This window comes from Centropristis striata, chromosome 2 (genome assembly GCF_030273125.1).
Source record: "Centropristis striata isolate RG_2023a ecotype Rhode Island chromosome 2, C.striata_1.0, whole genome shotgun sequence".
NCBI lineage: Eukaryota > Metazoa > Chordata > Actinopteri > Perciformes > Serranidae > Centropristis > Centropristis striata.
Genome location: NC_081518.1, coordinates 23,641,977 through 23,661,021, shown reverse-complemented (window position 1 = coordinate 23,661,021; position 19,045 = coordinate 23,641,977). Strand labels below are relative to the sequence as shown.

General features: G+C 39.2%; 1 protein-coding gene across 2 annotated transcripts in view; it reads right to left on the bottom strand.

Moving 5' to 3' along the window:
* nav2a (neuron navigator 2a) overlaps positions 1–19,045 on the bottom strand; it is a 132,923-nt gene that overhangs the window by 72,666 nt on the left and 41,212 nt on the right. For both annotated transcript variants that reach the window (XM_059347371.1, XM_059347378.1), the window contains exons 4-7: positions 10,357–10,429; positions 8,539–8,755; positions 8,273–8,329; positions 4,814–4,947 (exon numbers count right to left, since the gene is read on the bottom strand). In XM_059347371.1, coding sequence (XP_059203354.1) covers positions 4,814–4,947; positions 8,273–8,329; positions 8,539–8,755; positions 10,357–10,429 — 481 coding nt within the window. The remainder of the gene's footprint in view (positions 1–4,813; positions 4,948–8,272; positions 8,330–8,538; positions 8,756–10,356; positions 10,430–19,045) is intronic.

Below are 19,045 nucleotides of genomic sequence, written 5' to 3'. Positions count from 1 at the left end.
GGTTTATTTCTGGCAATGTAAACTAACGTGATTTTGACAGAAATATAAAAATGTTTAGCTTCATTTTGGTTACTTTTTCCAATGGAAACTTTTGTAACCTATGATCCATTCAAGGACTGTCCAAAAGTTCAAACTCTGATCATGAAGCCTGTTTTTTACAGTTTCTTTCTATAATAAACGCTGTATTTTTGGTGATCTTTCAAAGACACCACATCTTTCAATCCCACCGGCGGGGTGGTGAGAAAAGTGAGGAATGAAAAAGATGTATATAGAAAAAAAACAGCTTCACGGTTAATAACAACAGCCTCTATGAAATGCAAGATGTAAAAAAAAAAATGTCTAATAAATATTCTCATCATAAATCAATCTGGTTTTTATTCTAGCTGCATTTTGAGGAACCAGCTTTGAATTATCAGCACAAATTGCGCTGAAGGAAGCACTTTTCCTCCGAAAATAAACACACAAGAGTCTTAACATGCCCAGCGAATGGGTCACTGACCTAATGACCCACCCTGCACTGCCTTGGGCCAAAGCCTGGAATTAAACTGCACATTGCCGCTCTTTCACTGTGCTGGTGGAGCTGTCTGCTTGGGGAAACATGTTGAAAAAATTTTGGTGTTTACAACTCAAGTGCTTAATTATAGCAGTCATTAGAGAACAAATTCAACAGCAGAAAATGACAGTAGTGGAGTAGCCGAAGGGGATAGGATCACAGACCACCACTCTGCTTCCTGTGTGTCATACTCTCACCCTCTCCGTCCGGCTGCCTGCTACTCTCACAGCCTCCTGATAACATCAAGGCGTTTTGGGGAAATCAGTCGAAGTGGACTCAAAGCTCTTTTCATGGATCGTCACACTCATGTGCCTGTGCATGCGCTGCTTTGTGTTAATGCCCGTCTACAGCCGAGGAAAAACCATGTAATTTCACAGTGTCGACACTCTTCTCTCTGTGCATGTGTACATGTCTGTGAATGCATGTCAAGTTTAGCAGAAAAAGGGCGGATGTTTGTTCTGCTCTGCAACTTCAAACGCTTTAACCGGGCAGGACCGGTGACCAGAGCAAATAAACTGCAGTGTGACCACTCGCACACAAAAAAACAAGCAGTAAAAGCATTAGAGGCTGCGTCGGCTGACACTGTTTGGACATCACAAGCCCTCCAACCCGTCTCATGGTCACAAGACATTAAGCTAAACCTTCTGCGACCAAATTGCTGCCCTACTTACACACAAGAAAAAACGTGCTTCTGATTTCAAACCCAAGGTGCAGAGAAGATTTCTCACAGGGAGGCTTTATGCCGTTTACTGACACCTTTACGGACATTTAATTTGTAAAATCTCTACAAACTATATCAGATTGGCACAAAGTCTGAGGCTGCAGGTGTTTGCTTACTCCTCACGTTCTGATTTCAGAAGCCTGCGCTCTCTCGCTCTCTCTCTTCCTCAGTCATTGTGCTCCAAAAAGTGAGAGGGACAGCCGGCTTTTGTGTGGAGACTGAAACTTTTTAAAGTTTCTCCACATGAATACACTCAAACAGTGACGCTACAGCTCATCAGAAGGCTATTCATTCAGCGAGGGCACCGGCCATAAAACACACACACACACACACACACACACACACACACACACACACATTCACTCACTCACACACCCCCACACACACACACACACACAGAAATACATGAGAAGCATGCACATACACAAACACAGATGCCCCCTGCTCTCTCTGCTCTGTGTCACTTGCTGGACACCCAGATGCTGTCACCTTGTGTTAACGCAGCGCACAAGAGAAGATTCAGGTCTGTTTCCTTACTGTACAGCCGTGCAGTGATGTGACTCCATTCTGGTGTCAGAGCCAATGACACAGAGCAGGTCTGGCCTCACAATAGAAGCTGCAGGTGTCTCTCTGACCATCTGAACCTGCAGCAACACCCTCTCCCAACATGCATGTAAAACATGGGCAGCACAGAAGTCCCAACATGCATGTTTGAGGAAAAACTGAACTGAAATATAAGACATCAAAGAGAAGTCTAAATCTGTTTCAGCTTCACTCCAATGCTGCAAAAAAGTTGGTTAATTTGTTGAACAATATCCCTACAATCCAATTCATTCTACGAATCACAATGTTCACAAAAAGGTTCAGAGTAAATGGCTTGCAGAAAAAAGCCCCAAAGTGCACTCAATTCTAACAGCAACAACAAACAAACAAACAAGTGAAACTGAATAAAACTGCTGCCGTACCTTTAAAGTTATGATGCAAACCTTAAGTTTTACATCTGAAAATATAACCTGCAGTCTAGCTCGAGGCAATATTCAAATGCAAGCTGACAAACCTCATAGGTGCTGCAGATATCCAGGAGGAACAGAGAAAGAGGAACAGGAGGGGAGGAGATGGACAGGAGAGGAGGGAAGAGTCTCAAACCAAACCATGACCAGCCATCCAGAGAGTGCAGCAGGAGGAGGAGGAGGAGAAAAAAGGAGGAGGAGGAGAAGTGGTATGGCGGGGGAGGGGCTTGGCAGTATGTCAACAGCAGGGCAGCAGGACGGTGGACAAGTGAGTCTCATACTTCTCCTGCAGCCAGTCATATGGCTGCTCCCAATATACACACACACACACACACACACACACACACACACACACACACACTTTGAAAATGAATGCCCCTACTATTATTAATAATACAAGTTTTACCATTACGACTTTTGATTTCAACTATAAATCATTTCATGTGGTGTTGGAATTATATGAAAAGTGCAGACAGGGAAAAATTCCCATGAAAACCCCCTTGAGTCAGAACAACAACTCAGAAATGCTGCAAAAAGTTTGGTATAGGAGATGTCCAGTTGAAGGAATATTATGCAGAAATGTGGTGGATGAAGGTAAATGCTCATATGTGATTGTGTAATATGGTATTGGATGTCAATAAAGTGTGAACTGGAAAAAAGTTAATAGTGTGCATTTACACCTGATAATATGTCAGGTAAAGCAATATTTTAGTGGTTAACAGCTGTCAACATCTTTTTTTAACTGTTAACTGTTTTCACTACTTGTCATATTAACATTTTGGTTTTCCTAAACTGACAAATTAAAATGCATTTCCTTCTCTGCACCTTGGGCATGGAATAATCTTCAAAAAGATCTAAAATTAGATACATTCATATCCACTGATAAATTTAAGGGCATTATAAAGAATGTGGTGATGGAAGCATGTCATCATTTTTTTTTAATCTCAATGGCACTTTCTGGTAAAATAAAGGTGAAATAAATAAATAAATAAAGTGTGATTCTTCAAAAAAGTCTGACAATTACATTAACAATTTAACCACTGTTCAAACCACACACATGCACAAACGTACAAGAACACTACACTGTCCAGCAGAGACCCCCATCTCCAACAGAGCTGCACATCAGAATAAGTGCCCCACAGTGTTGCTCACAGTTAATCTGTCACTTTAAACAACAGATTCTCTCCCACACACACACACACACACACACACACACACTCTTTCTCTTTATGTCTTTCTGGCTCCGTCTCTCTCTTTGGGCGGTCAGAATTCTCGGTCTAATGCAGGGTAATGAGTTTAGACTGTGAACACTAACACAGTCTATATAAAGCCTTGGCCCTCTGAGTTGTGACAGAAGCTATTTCAACACTGTTCTAACTAAATATACTGCCAAACACACTCACAAGTCTCCATGCTGCACGACTCAAACACTGGGTCAGGGTAGTTTGGAATAAACGTGTGAGAAAACATTCCTGTTTCTAAACTGGAAATCAAATCAAAAGATCATCAGCAGCGCGAGTAAATGTCTGGTTCAGCTTTCAAAAGTCAAAGGTGCAAGGCTCATGGGTACGAGAGAACAATACCAAGCTGAAAAACACAGTTTCTCAGACACAGACCTGAAATTATTCCAGTCCAGCAGAATTCCTAAAGGGAATTTGCAATTCTGCAGAATTGTTTGACTTCACCGAACAGGAAGAGGGCGCTGTCCTTCCAGAATAAATGCACCTACAGTTTAGACTTTCTAGTTTCAGTAGAGTGAAAAATTCCTTCTCAGTAAACACAGAGAAAATAATGGAAAAGTTAAGAAATAACAAAACATAATACATGTTTTTTATCTTCAGAAATAAAAGCAATAAAAAAAATGCATGATATCAGCCATGTCCACAGTGGATCTCTTTTGCAGTTATTACAATAAAGTCTCACAGAAGCAAGCATAAATACCCTCAATGGTTCAGATCGAAGCCGTCCAATCTTGTGCAGATAATACAGTGTGTAGAGCAGCCGAATGGAGGTCACAATAACACCTCAACTCGAACTCCAATAAATCACAGCTCGCCAGCTCACCTTCTACACTGTGACGGTGTCCTTAAAATAGTAACCGGACGCAGGTCCACAGGCAGAACTTGAGACTTTCACAGAGCAGTTACTGAGGCTGCAGTCAGAGTACATTTACATCCAACAACTGAATGTTTTGTTTTTCTCTCCTGATGACGTGAAATATAAATGTTCCGAGTTAACTGAATTGACCTGAACGTTAAAGGAGGAGACTTCTTTTTAAAAGGACGCAGTTGTTTCAGTGCAGCGCTGCATGCTCAAGGCAGAGCTTTCTCCTGGTCTCAAAGCAACAGAGCAAAACTTGAATTTTAACGGAACAAAAAGCAGCCAAGAAGATTCACAATTCACCCTAAATTCGTTCTAGACATTTATATTTTTAAGAGCTTCAAGGTCTCTTTTCTAACGTCACTCCCTCTCACACACACAATTTGTCAAGGTTGTGTGTGTGTGTGTGTATGTGTAGATGAAACCTACCTTTGTTCAGGTGCGAGTTGGCTTTGGTCTTGTCACTGAAGCCCTGGCTGCGTCTGTTCCCAGCAGCACTGACCGAGCCTCTTGGAGGGATGTCACCGCCGGCAGTGGACACCCTCGCCGAGGGGCCGGGAAGTCTGATGGAGAGAGAGAGAGGGAGAGAGAGAAGCAATAAAGAGAAATGAGAGAATATACTTGATATAAAACCTTCATCTCACACACTGAAGGAACACATTCAGTTAATACAGGCTTCTGACACATTATTCTGGGACAAATCCAGTCTACACCTTCTAAATTCATACAGGAGGATGTCACATAATTAGGACTGAGACTACAGGGACCATGCAGATTTATTACGGTAAGTGTTTTACATGAACAGAGAAGAGCTGCACAAGGGTGTTCTTAATGTAACTGTACAGCAAAGCATGTCATCCAAAATGTATAACACGATGCAGAGATATTCTATAACATCACATGTTTCAGGCAGAGGCAACTGTTAATGAAGAATTTGCTTTTCTGGGTAAAAGAATAGCAGAAAGATGATCATTTTGTAATGATAATGTCACTATGTTAAGACTGTTCTCATTCACTGTTCGTACTACCTATTAAGAGTAATGCACTATACTTTGTATATAACCCATGTAATAGAGAGTTAAGAGGTGCAACTTATTTTCTTAAGGCAGTGACCTCTAGTGGCCGTAGAAATTATGACGGGAGAAAAGGAGGAAGTCAGGTGACGTAGTATAAAGAGCGAGAAAGTCCGCCCAGGGAGGAGGTGAAATTCATAAAAACACAGGACTTTAACTCTGCAGATTGCCGTTTATCTCTTGTAAATATGTTAAGATACGTATCTAAACTGTCCTCTGTACTTAGCTACATCAAGCCCAAATCACGATCTTTAGTAGTTCTGTTTCACAACATTTCACAAAGGTTATATGTGTTTCAACTTCGACTGTTTCACAACATTAAATATAGCGCTCATTTTGTTTACTATCATGCAAGCTGTTGTATGAGGATATGATATTATGCCAAGAAAAGTAATATACAAATAAATGTATTAGTGCCTGCCAAAAATGTTGGGCATGTTTAATCATCCCACACAAGCATCACTCTGTTTTCCACGCTGTGATTTTCAAGCTTGTGACCTCAGTCAATGCCCGAGGAAGTTAATGTACTAAATTCACAATATAAACTTTTTTTAACCTACTTTACTGATTTCTGAGAAGACGAGTTCTCCTCTCACCCTCTTTCTGGGCTTTAAGGTCGAGTCCAGCTCAAATCTATGTCTTCACTAACCACTCAGTCATCCTGCTGCCAAAATCTTTCTTTATGTGTTTTACTATTTTAGACTCTTGAAACTTGGATTAGAAGATACACACACTTTGAATTGATATTGTGTTGCTATTGTTTGTTTTTCTTGCAGCTCTGCTTGGCCCCGCCTCCCTACATGCACCTACAGTAATCTAATGGAGACAGACGAGCTCACAGCAGCGTGAACGTATGTGAGGGGGCTGACAGAGTGCAGGTCCCAGGGGAGACTCAGATTACACATCCTGCTCCTTTATTTCCCCACATAGATTAGACAGGATATTCTGGCTATCGATAAATCCCTGTGAAGTTTATGACACCTTGTTTTCATATTGTGAGTAGACGTGTTGCCTTTGCTGAGGTCTGCAAGCCGAGCTGTAATCTGACCAGGCCGTGGTACACAGGCTGCTAATGAAATGCTAATTCACAGGCGGCGACATCATCATCAGCATCCTGGGACTGTGAGGCGGATGCTGATAAACAGATTACATCTCTCTCTCTCAGCTCTTGTATACATTAGAGAAACTCTCATTTCCGGCACGCCATTCACTTTGACTGGCCATTATTTATCTGGCCATTGCGAGCAAATAGCTTTTACCACATTATTTAGTCAAGAGTAGCCTAACACCGTTTGGCTTTCAATTATGGTAGTGCCACTCAGTCTGCTGCCTTCCCCCCTCTGGACTGAGTGTGTATAAAACAAAGACTCTACTTGATGGCTAATAAAAAATGTATTTCATAATATTATTTGTCAGAACTAATATGGGTACATCTCTGTTTGTTTCCAGTCAATTTAAACTGTCGAAAGCAAAATACAAGGGAAAAAAAACATTTCATGACAGTTATTTATCATAATTGCACAAAATGTGCTAAGCCAAGTTAAAACTTCAGGGTATTTATTTACAAATTAGTTGCAAATGGAAGAGAAAGAAACCACTGAAATGCATTGCTCGTTCTTCCACTTGAAAAAAAAAGTTTGAATAAATTACAGTTTAAATTTGGTCTAGAGCTTGGCTTCAATGTGTGCTGCAAACCCACAATGCTGTTTGTCCAGCACCTGAATGAATTATACTTGTGCAAAGGTTTATCTGATTATCATATTTTCTCAATTCTAGCGCACTTACATAGAAATTAATAAAATATCGTTGATTTGGAGTTCGTCAATGTGAATGATGATGAATAAAACAGGCCATTCATTGCAATATTTGCAAACAATGACAATTTATATAATCTTTTCACCTTTTCTAAAACAAATAAAAAGTTACATTTACTGTCACAAAGTGATAGTAAATGACATTTATACATGCAGCTCAATTTGAGGAAATCTGTAAACTTTTTAAGTAGGGCCTCAAACAGAGAATTTATTAAAACTATAAAAAAAACTTATCGATAAGTGTTATTCGGGGGAGAGCAACAGGCAAATCCCAACTCTGTATCTTGTAGTTACACATGCTGACCAGAAGGTGGAGCTGTTACATTTCTGTGGAGAGGAGCTGGTTTGGGGCAGGTGCAATGCAAACAGAGTCTGGGATGGGCAGCATGCAAAACCACATCCTAAATCCTATTTCAAGGTGCATCATCACATAAAAACGACACTGCATGCTGAAAAATGTGAATGCAAAAAAGACTGGAGAGCATCACAGTGAAGGCAGACTAAAGCTAAATCTGAATGACACATATTATAGAGACATTCCAGCCACAGATTCTTTCTGTGTTAATTATTAATGTTACACATTATATGGGGGGATGTGATTGTCAAGGAACACACACACACACACACACACACACACACACACACACACACACACACACACAAGGGTTATCTAAAGGTCTTTCACAGCCCATTTAGCAGGCTTGCCAAATGAGGCGCGCTGCCAGACAGACAGGGACGTCCGAAACTGGAGCCTGGAGCTTTAGTTCCTATCTGCTCAACACTACCACTCATGCATACTAGATAGTGCTTGTAGTAGAGATTGCCCTTAATCTCAGACAAAGAAACAACATGAAACTCATTACGGTACAAAAGAGAAATGTTATCCTCGATTAGGGGCAATTTCTACCTTCCTATTTCCACAAAAGAATTGGGACAGAGGAGGTGTGCTGCAGGAAAGAGAGGGAGGAGCAAGAAAAAAAGAAAAGGCAGAAGAAGCTGACCTAGAGGTCTTTTTCTGACCAAGGGAAAACTTGAGCAGTTTACTCTGAGAGCCATCCCTAGAGGAGAAGAAAAGAGAGAGATATGGAAGAGGACAGAGACAGAGAGGTCAGGTTTACAGTAATAAATGACAGGAGGTGCGAACAGGAGGATAGAAATGACAAAATGATGGATTAGAACAGGAGAAACAGCAAGAAAGTGACAAGAGACAAACCCCAGTTTAATGGTTACATTTCTTATATTTCCAGTTTGCATTGAGCAGCCTCACCTGGACTGCATCTCGGCCTGTGCTGCTTTCTGGGCTGAAAGGGCTGGAGTCCCATGCGTAGAGTGGCTGAGCTGGGCCGGGGCGCTGCTCTGCTGGCTCAGGGGAGGGTGCGAGCCCTGGGTCTGGGCGGGCCGGTGCGACTGCTGCTGCTGCTGTTTGTAGCGGGACAAGCTGAAGAACAGGCCGAGGATGGCTTTCAGATTACCATTACGGATCTCTGCAGGTCAGGGAGAAGGATAATGTAAGAACATTTGAAATAAAGGGCAGGTGAGGTGAAGAAGGAAAAAGCCGTAGAGAAATTCTGTCACTTTAACTTTGCACAATGACAGCTGCAGATTGTTCTGTTCTAAGTAGGCCCCCTATTTCACATTGTATTCTCTTTACCTTCCACTGTCTCTGCAAGCTGTTTTACAGGGGCACCGTCGCTGCAGCCTTGACCTAACACCACGGTGACTGTGATGGGTTTAAACAGATATAAACACACTGGAGACCCTTATCCAGTGCATGGAGATTGTTCTGGATATGCAAGACTTGAGAAACTAAAGCTACAAACATGCTACAGGGCTAGCCATTAATAGCTGTCAATATTGTTGTTATATCATGATAATGACAAATTAATGTATTGCCTTTATCCATTTACTCTTATTTGGAATCACAGGCAGAAGGTCTCAGTGATACCTACATTAAGTTAGCCACATACTACAACTCTACCAAAAACCAACTTAAAACAAACTGCACATTTAACTGAAATGGTCACAAAAGACGAAATCCTGACTCACCTTCCCTCTGCAGCTGCACAACATTGTAATGTGTCGCTATTGTGCACGTGGGGTTGCAAAATTCTGGAAATTTTCAAAGTTGGACACTTTCCATGGGAATTAACAGGAATTTATGGGAATAAATATGAATAAACCAGGAATTTTAAAAGGTTAAAAAGGAAAAAAGGTTGGAACTTAACAGGCAACTTAAATATAGCTGGGGAATCTTGACTAAAACAACTAGATTTCATGCAAATACACATGAATATCTCTGCTATTCCTCAATCAGATGCACACAGCTTACTGCAGCGCCAGTGAGGCCACGCCCCCTATTGAGGCCACGCCCCATACATGCTCTGTGCATTCCTCCATCACATGTTTATTTAAATTACCCCCAATTTCCAGTTAATTCCCGTAAATTTCCATGATTCCCATATTTTCAAAATTCTCCTGCTTAACGTTCCATGGAAAGTTTCCGGAAATTGTCCACCTCTTTGCAACCCTCATTGCACGGACTAGTTTAGAGAGTTCAAATTGCAGCAAGTACACTTGTATTTTCTTGCAAAGCAGCATGAAAACACAAAAAATACAATGCAATACCATATCTGACATGCATGATCTTGGACTGCAAGAGGAGAACTGAAAACTGATCCAGTGTGTTTCTTGCTGTTTTGTCCAAAGATAACACTTCCAGCACTGCAGCACCATGACTACTATTGTTCATGGTGTGAATAATAGGATGTAAACATTTGAGGCAACATTAATCTTTCCTTCTTCTAAGTAGGCTATATTTAAACTGCATTATGAGCTTTCTGGTACATTAGTTCTGTATATGGTGTAATCAGCCCCTGCTGAGACTACATGTTTTAATGTGTACTGTCTGGCATTAATGTAGTGTGTCCTGGCTGAAGAGCCTGCCAATAAAAATGCCCAATGTTATCAAGTAGCCATTCTTTATCTTCTTTTTTTCCCGCTGCACAAAGTCCTGGTCTGTCCTGTTCTGGGTTGGGATCTACCTTTGTTGTTCTAGTGAAAGCAGCAGTGTAGGAGTACAGCTTACCCTCTGAAGACAGACCCTGGATGTTGACTCCTCTGGCTGCCAGGAAACTGAGGCAGGCATCGATGTTCTCAATCTGGACGGAAAGACACAGCTGTAAGACACTGAACCCTGCACATTTACATTTACATTTGCATATTTGTATAATGTGAGGAAGCATGCTGGTCTGGCTTATGCACGACTGTGATATTTGAGAGCATGATGGAAAAACTGAAAGTGAACATCTACGAGTGTATCTAGAAAGAAAATCCAGCAGTAAAAAAAAATGTTTAAACCTTTTTGATTTTACAGAAAAGAGGTGCTGAACATTAACACTGACAGGGTTGAAATACAGATATTACATCCTTCATTAATTATTGATTGAATCTGTTTATGTTTATTGGATTGCCTTTGGCTGTAAATACTGATGTCATGCCACTAAGAATACATTTGAAAATACTCTGTAGCAGTTTGTGAAGTCTGAGCAGATGTTTGCATTTCCAGAGTGTTTAAATAATATAAAATGGTATTAAATGTTTAGTCTGCATCTGAATCCAGACCTGCACACACATAAAAAATCATACTATTTGCCTGGTGGTAGCCTTCAGTTTTGGAAAATGTATGAATCATGTTCATGAGCATCAGGACTTTGTTTTGGATGATGCAAGATTGCTAGTGGTTCAGTTACGACCATTTAAATCTGAACAGAAAAAAGGCTACATCCACAATTATAGCTCAGCGATTTAATTTTAAATGAAAGGTTGCTTTCAAAGTCTAAAAATGAAAATTTATTTTCACTTTAACTTGGGTAAATTACAGTACAAAACCCCTGGAGCTCCTGTCCTTTGTAATAAAAACTTCACCTCATTTATAGTTTTGTGATTCAGCATGCAAATACATAATCCATCATGTGTTTTCTTTCTTTTAATACTCCTTTTATTTAACTCTTCTTTTTAAAAACTATTTTAATCCCCATAGGGAAATTAATCTTTATTTGCTTTTGAAAAATAATTTAAAAGTAAAAACAAAACTTATATGAATACATTTTTGTCTTTGGTATTTAATAAAAATAATCCATTAAAAAAGTGAAAGACGGAGATTTAAATTGTATACCAAATATGCCCATTACTGCCTACAACCAATTACAGAAAAAATGGTTTAAAATAAAAAAATGAAAAAACTTATTTTTAGACTCTAACAAAGATTATATTGTAAAGATGATATTTGTAAGAATAGTGGCCTAAATAATAAATATTTCAACCACATGTCATTAAAATGTTTGAACTAGTTTTGACATATAAAGCCAAACAAAGGCAAATAAAACAATAACTTGCGTGATTAAATAAAGTCATCCCAGTGTTTGACAGTGGTGCTTTACAGTGACTGAAAGTGTATATTGTGCCGTGCAAAGCTCAGAACCCAACAGTGGCCGCATGGTGACATAGTCAAAACAGGATTCAAACGGAGCAGACTTTCGCCAGCGCACCGTCGACACCGCCACAGTTGCCATGACAGCAGCTTTGGCAGCCTGAGCAGACTGCTGAGCTGTCACCAGGCTGCGAGACGATCTGATAGGCAGACAGGCTTTGTTCAGAGCCCATGTGACCCATTATGCAGTGAGAGAGTGCTGGCTGGCCCCACGTAATCACAAAGTAAACCACATAAAACAAGTCATCAGGCAGATTAATGATGGTGCGATCAAAGTTTGCCAACTGTTGTTTTCGATGAGCAAACACACCAGGTACAGCAGGAGGACCTCAGCGTGCTGTGCCGACTGTTAGCTACTGCTCTCGGCGAGTCAATTAACTGAAGAATTGACTGTGAAATGGACATTTAAAAGCATCTTACAGTATACACAAAGGTTAAAGAGGTGCTAAATCTTTTTTAAGACGACATTTATTGCCAGTGAGAGTACGTTTATAACGCAATGATGCAAATCTGCCACAGTGTACTTACAACAAACAGCTCACGTATGATCTCACAGCCCTGGGAGTACAGATATAGAGCAGTGATACTCCAGGTGCTTTCTAAACTAAAATACATATGAACTGTGTCCTTTGTAAACGAGGCCGGGTGTGGGCTGCAGCCGGGAGGGTCCCGCTCGCTAAAGATTAATGACACGATTACGCTTAATATGCAGCGACTAAATATAGCCTGACCTACAGCTTGCTCTGTGGCTCTCCTGTTAGGAAGTATCAGGCTGTGAGGTGAGAAGCTGGAGGAAAAGCTCATTTACATCCCAACACCTGATACACACACACGTACACACATATACGCAAGATATGTAGATATAAACACACTGTTACTACGCTTTGGTGCTGCCCTCAGTTGCTCCTACACCCACAGTACTACCAGTTACATCTACGTCTGTGTTACTGTTATTTACATCTACCATTATATTACTATTAGTCACATCCACCAGCTTACTTTTACTTAAATTCAGGACCATATTATCGTTACATCCACTGGTGGAATGTAACTAAGTACAGGACATGCCGGACAAAAGCACCAAATTTTTCCACATGCTCTCTATCAACATAAGTTTCAAGCCACTTCATCAAGATTGCGGATTGGAGATGGCAGCCATATAAAATCTATGAGAACCAATACATCTTGCAAGCCACTTAGAAGGTCAATCTTGGTGTCAAAATATATATTTTCTGCGCCAAGAAACCCATTAATCACTAGATGATTATTTGATCAAATAGATATGGTCATTTTGGCCATGTGTTTATGTAATTCCCAACTCAATTCCTAAGTACAGTGCATCTATTCTGAAAAAAGGATAGGATAATGTACAAATATATAATGTACAAATATAAACTACGAGAAAAATTGCACAATTCACAGCTTGGCGGAGTCGGGGTGCTGAAACCTTTCAAATGTGTTGTGGAGATGAGCTGTGAGATATCCAACCACTGTAGCAGCTCTGTGCTTTGTGGAACATGAAAAGTTGGCCATGCAACAATCTGGAAGTACAAATCTGAGGTACTTGTTGTTTACTTGATATTTTGGAACTTTGCATTTTTACTCCACTATCTCAGAGCCAAATATTGCATTTTTCCATACATTTCTAACCAGATTATCACTAATATCTGGGGTTGGGAGAGTTACTTATACATTTATTCTGATACAATTATTAGTAAAAAATGAAGTCAGTAACCTAATCTAATGTTAGGTATATTACAATATTAAAGTAACTTGATTACTTCCAGTTATTTTTGGATTACCTCAATACCAAATATGCAAATAAAGATGAGAGAAAATAACGTTAAATGTCAATGAGATGACCTTTATTTAAACTTAACTAGGAAACTTTAGCGATGAATTTCATCAAGACCAGAGTAGTGTTTTAGAGCTTTATGATGTGTAATGAACATTGTAGTATTATACTTTATATTAGTATTAGTTACTTTTATACAGTTAGCTTGGCAATGCCATCAAATCTAGTCATCAGACTTATCCAGGATTGTTAATTTTGCCTTTATTTTATATTGTACTCATATTGTAATATTCAGATCTTAATAAGTTTATTTATTGTTCTAATTGTTACTGTTTTTTGTGTTCTTATTACATCTCCATATTATATGTACTCCATAACTCCCAAAGCCTGCTTATATCTCTATTAATGCCAGTTATTAATACACAAAACCAGGTTATGACCAAGTCCACCAACTAACAGAGTATTAAACGTATGTAGTGCTTGTTTGATTCCAACCTGCTGCATCATCTATGAGATTACAAGTGACAACCTTCACTATTTTAACCACATTGTAATTAATCAAGCCACAGCTTGATTACTCCATCATCTTCTCTTCCTGGTTTAAACTCTGCATCTCTCTGAGCCATGTGAGTGTGTGAACAGGCTGGTGGATTGAGTTGAAACAGCAGAGCAGCCCCTGCTGTCACTTCCCTGACCTCTGACCCCAGAAACAGCTGTCAGAGAGGCTGACATATGCTGCCTTCAGAGGTGAGACAGCAGAAAGTGCAGGAACAGAAGGAATGCAGACTATGTCCTCCTCTGAACACCACAGACTCTTTATAAATAAACGGCTCAAAAATACCTCTCAATCCCCACCGACATACCCAAACTTTTAATATAATACCCCGGGCCCAAACTTCATCTGAGTGACTGAACAACTCCCCGACAGCCCCGAATTCCCCAGTATGATTGGAGTTTTAAAGGCAGCAGCCTGCAGAAAATATGCTTCATTAAGATCCCCCATGATCACAAATGCCAGGCCCGTCCTGCTGAGATGCTCCCAAGCTCCGCCTCTCAGGGGGTGAAAACTCTTTCTATTTAAAACCTGCAGGGCTCAGAAACACCAGAGGAACACTACTCAGCTCTACAGTCTGTCATTAGAGATTAGATCTTGCTGTGTTTTAATATGACGAACAATCACTTCATGTTTGATCTGAAGAAATCCTCATTTATTTATTCTTTTATAGTGGACTCGTTCCAGGCCAGACTAGAGGTCAAGATGCTACACAAGTAATTGCAGCATGTTCAGTTTGAATCCAGCTCCAGACATTTTTCTCGCCTCATTTTCTCTCATCGATCTACTGTCAACGAACAAAATGCCAACCTCACCAAAACGTAAATCTACACCCAATAAAGAGAACATTAATTGACTAATTTGGAAATTGGCTTCATATTCTACAAAGTCATTATCAAGTTAAAACAACTAATTTGCCATTTACAAATGCAAATAAATTCCTTCTTTCACTTATTTAATCTCACTTTAAACAGAATCGCTTTGAATATTTAAACTGTTGCTCAAACAAAATGAGCTATTTTAAGTTTGGATTCATGTAATATGTGGTGAAATTTGAGCCAATATTTACAACATGTTCTAAATTTATGAATTGCTGATCATTGAGTCTGAATCAATCATTAAATTTCAACCAACAAGAAAATAATGATTGTCAATTTCCTGATGCATTCATGAACAATGACAACTGCTGTTAGTTGCAGTTTAACTGAAAATGGATTAACTTGACATCACATTTAACAGTTACTAACAGGAATAAGAAAGTTGTGCCACAAAACAACAAAACTAACTCAGAGCTACAATGTGCACTACTGAGCTGTTTCCTGAGATACAACAACTGGCTGTTAGAGGAGTTCAAGCATACTTAAGTTATAGTCAAATGAAACAAAAGTTTACTTCGGCTTAAAACTATACACACACTCAGCAGACACAGAAACAGTCAAAAGAGTAAGATCATCAGAACAAAACACCAAATATCAAACAAGCCCAGAGAGAAACCTGCAGCTGATCCTGTCAGTGAGCAGCAGCTCTGGCAGCTCCTACCTGCCTGATGATGTGACGTGCTCCTGCAGTGTGACTGATCCGCTCGGCCTCACGCCTCCACCAGGCCTCCGTCACCTCCTGCTCTGCTCTAGCAGCAGCAGCACGGGGCTGGCCAGCACACAGCCCTCTGAACAAACACTGCTCACCATCACAGGGATGCTATTGTTGTTTGGGTGAGTGTGGAGTGTGTGAGTGTGAGTGTGAGACAGACAGAGAGAGAGAGAGAGAGAGAGAGAGAGAGAGAGAGAGAGAGAGAGAGAGAGAGCTAGAGGGAGGGAGGGAGTGTTACGTGTCTGAAGCAGGATTTGAATGATAGGAGCTTTTGAACACTGATACTGAGGCTGATATTTATAAACCAAGGTTGCTGATCTGAAGCAATGAATCTCTGTAAGTTAATAACTAATATTTTGTATTGTTGTCAGATTGAGAAAGTCTCTGAAGCAGGACTGAGAGGACCAAGGCATGCTAACTTGTGACTGATTGTGAAGCCCACTGATATAAGTCTGATATTGAGCTACAAAACTTTAAATCTTCAAGTGTTAAGCAATTCTTCAACCACATCACCACAGATATGCAACGATTGTACAATTCACAACGATTCCCATCTGCCTTATAATGATCATTCTGGTTTATTACAACTGTCTAAGAGTCTGAGATCATCACCACAAAGAACACACAACAATCAAACAGACTGTTGACCAGCCAACAGTTTAGTCAGATCATCTGAAACAGTGATTCCCAATCAGGGATACTTGTACCACAACATGGAGAATCTGTGAGTGGCTGAAGTGATCTGACAAAAAAAGGCTATTCTATCTTATGTGTAAGAGTGAGTGAAAACTTTCAGCAATTGAGCAGAAAAACGACAGATAAATGGTTGAGATAGTTAGCTAGTTAACAGCTTGATAGCTGAACTAACTTAAAGCAAAAAAAAAAAAGTTTGAAATAGCTCAAAATAAAAGGCCAATGTTAAATAAAGAATTAACTAAATGTCTGAAATAGTAAGATTAAAGGAAAGGATAAACTTTTGTTTTATTGCTCCGGTTGGTACAGAAGGTTAAGGTTTGCTCATCAAAGAACCTGAAGGGTTAATCATAACCTTTAAGATGTTTTTAGTTGGTATGATCTCATTGTTGTGATCTAATTATAGTGATTTCAAGATCTCAGCAATTAACTTGTTCTAACAAACTGGAATCATTCTTTAAACTGAATAATTTCCACACAAAAAAAGCATGGTGTTCATTGAACACCTTAAGAAATGGATGCAAAAAGCCCAACAGTGCAGGAGTTCTTGATGTCTGATCAGGGAGGATTCTCCTTCACATTGTAAATAAAAAACATGATATCTGATATTTCAGATTAGAATATTGGCCCGATATGCTGCAGCTCTGATCTATCGGTCTGACTCCAGCGTGACGACAGCAGCTTCATCTCCGAAAGCTCTGTACCATTTGACTCTCTGACTGCTGGCTCTTGTTGATTCAGATGACATGGAAGTGAGAAAACGTTCTGTCAGTGTGTGTGTGTTCCTGTGCATGTGTGTGTATGACTGTGTGCTTGAATCTGTCAGAATCTGCCCACACACACACACACACACACACACACACACACACACACACACACACACACACACACACACACACACACACTTGTCTCTCTCAGGAGGGTTCACAGATTACAGCTACCAGCTCACCTGCAGAACTCTGACATCAACCTCAATAATTCTCTTTTTTTTTGACTGAGAAATGTATGCAGAGGTTTCACCACCTCAGGGACGTGCTGGTTCTCACTGCTTATTGATTAAAAAAATGATGCCCCAGCAGGTATAATGATGCAAAATAAGACACACACCAACTTCAGGCTGCATATTCTGTCTTATTGCTTCTAGAAATGCATGTTTATAGACTTGCTGTGTGTCTATAATCATGCCAATAATCACTTTATGATTGCAGTGTGTATGCACTCATTTAATTTCAGCACATCTAAACATGTGTGCTAGTGTTTTCGGTTCATAAAAATTACTATTATTATCATTATTACTATTAATAAACTGCTTTGTTAATACAGTCTCAGATGTTCTAATTGTCCTCTGGCTGACACAAATAAAAACAACACTTTCCTCTGGCTACATCAGCGTCTCCCTGCTGAACTGTGAGCAGAATAATTAAAGCAGAGATGATTTAATTTGTAGTCTGAAAAAGAAAAACACTGTTGGGTTGTTTTTGCTTGTTTGCAAATTTGTTTTCAGTTAATAGAAGCCAATTTATTTCCCAAGGTTGAGGTTTTTGGGAATCATTTATTGTATAATTTTGCAAACTGTTGAGTCAGATTTCCCAATGAATGGGCTGACTGTTACTGCAACAGATGACTCACTTATGTAACAAATTTCTCTGTATATACATGCATGCACAGAGAGATGGACAAAATAACATGACCATTGGCATGCTGGTTACGTCATAATTTTTAAGAGAAACTCCATATGTCTAAAATTGGTAAATGGATGGCATTCATATAGCTTAAACACGTTAAACACAACTTCATTTTAAAACTCAATACCTACTAATTAATCAATACTACTAACTGAGTATTATCATTCTATTTATTTATTTATTGTCTTTAACTGTTTTAGTCAGGCTTTTTATAGAGCTTTATTTATTAGTCTATTTTTTTGTTTTAGTGTAATCTTTAATTGGTTTAATGCTTCATAATAATAATAATAATAATAATAATAATAATAATAATAATAATAATAACAATAATATTATAATTGATATTATTATTATTATTACAATTATTATTATTACTATTATTAGTATTATTATAGCAATTATTAATATTATTAATTTTTATTATTACTATTAATGTATTCATCTACTTATTTTTTTCTACTTATTTATTTATTCTATTCTATTTTATTTATTTATGTATAATTGTATTTTGTTTAAATATTATATATCTATATAATATATGTTTTATGTGAATTACTATATTTAAATGTATTTGTATGAAGATTACGATACAAATAATGTCCGATTAAGTGATTGATTCATTGATTTGAAGGCAGCAAGTCACAACGTAGAAAAAATAATAAAGAACAATAATATTTTTGCAGTCGTGGCTTTTGTTGCAGCGCTGTTGTGTTTGATTGCATTATTGAGTCCTGTGTTTCTGTTATTCTGTCCACCTATTTTAGGTGCTGTGTCTTTGAAGCCCAGAGCTCTGAAGTTAGCATGAGGAAGACAAACTGTGTTATATTTGCCGATAAAGGTCTCTGAGATTAAAAGATTCAGGGTTGGGTATATTTTGTTGCCTGGGAACAGCAGCTGTTGAATTCAGTCCGTCACGTGATCACCTGAGTCCTGACCAGCTGACGCATGTTGGGGATTTCTCCAGCTCCA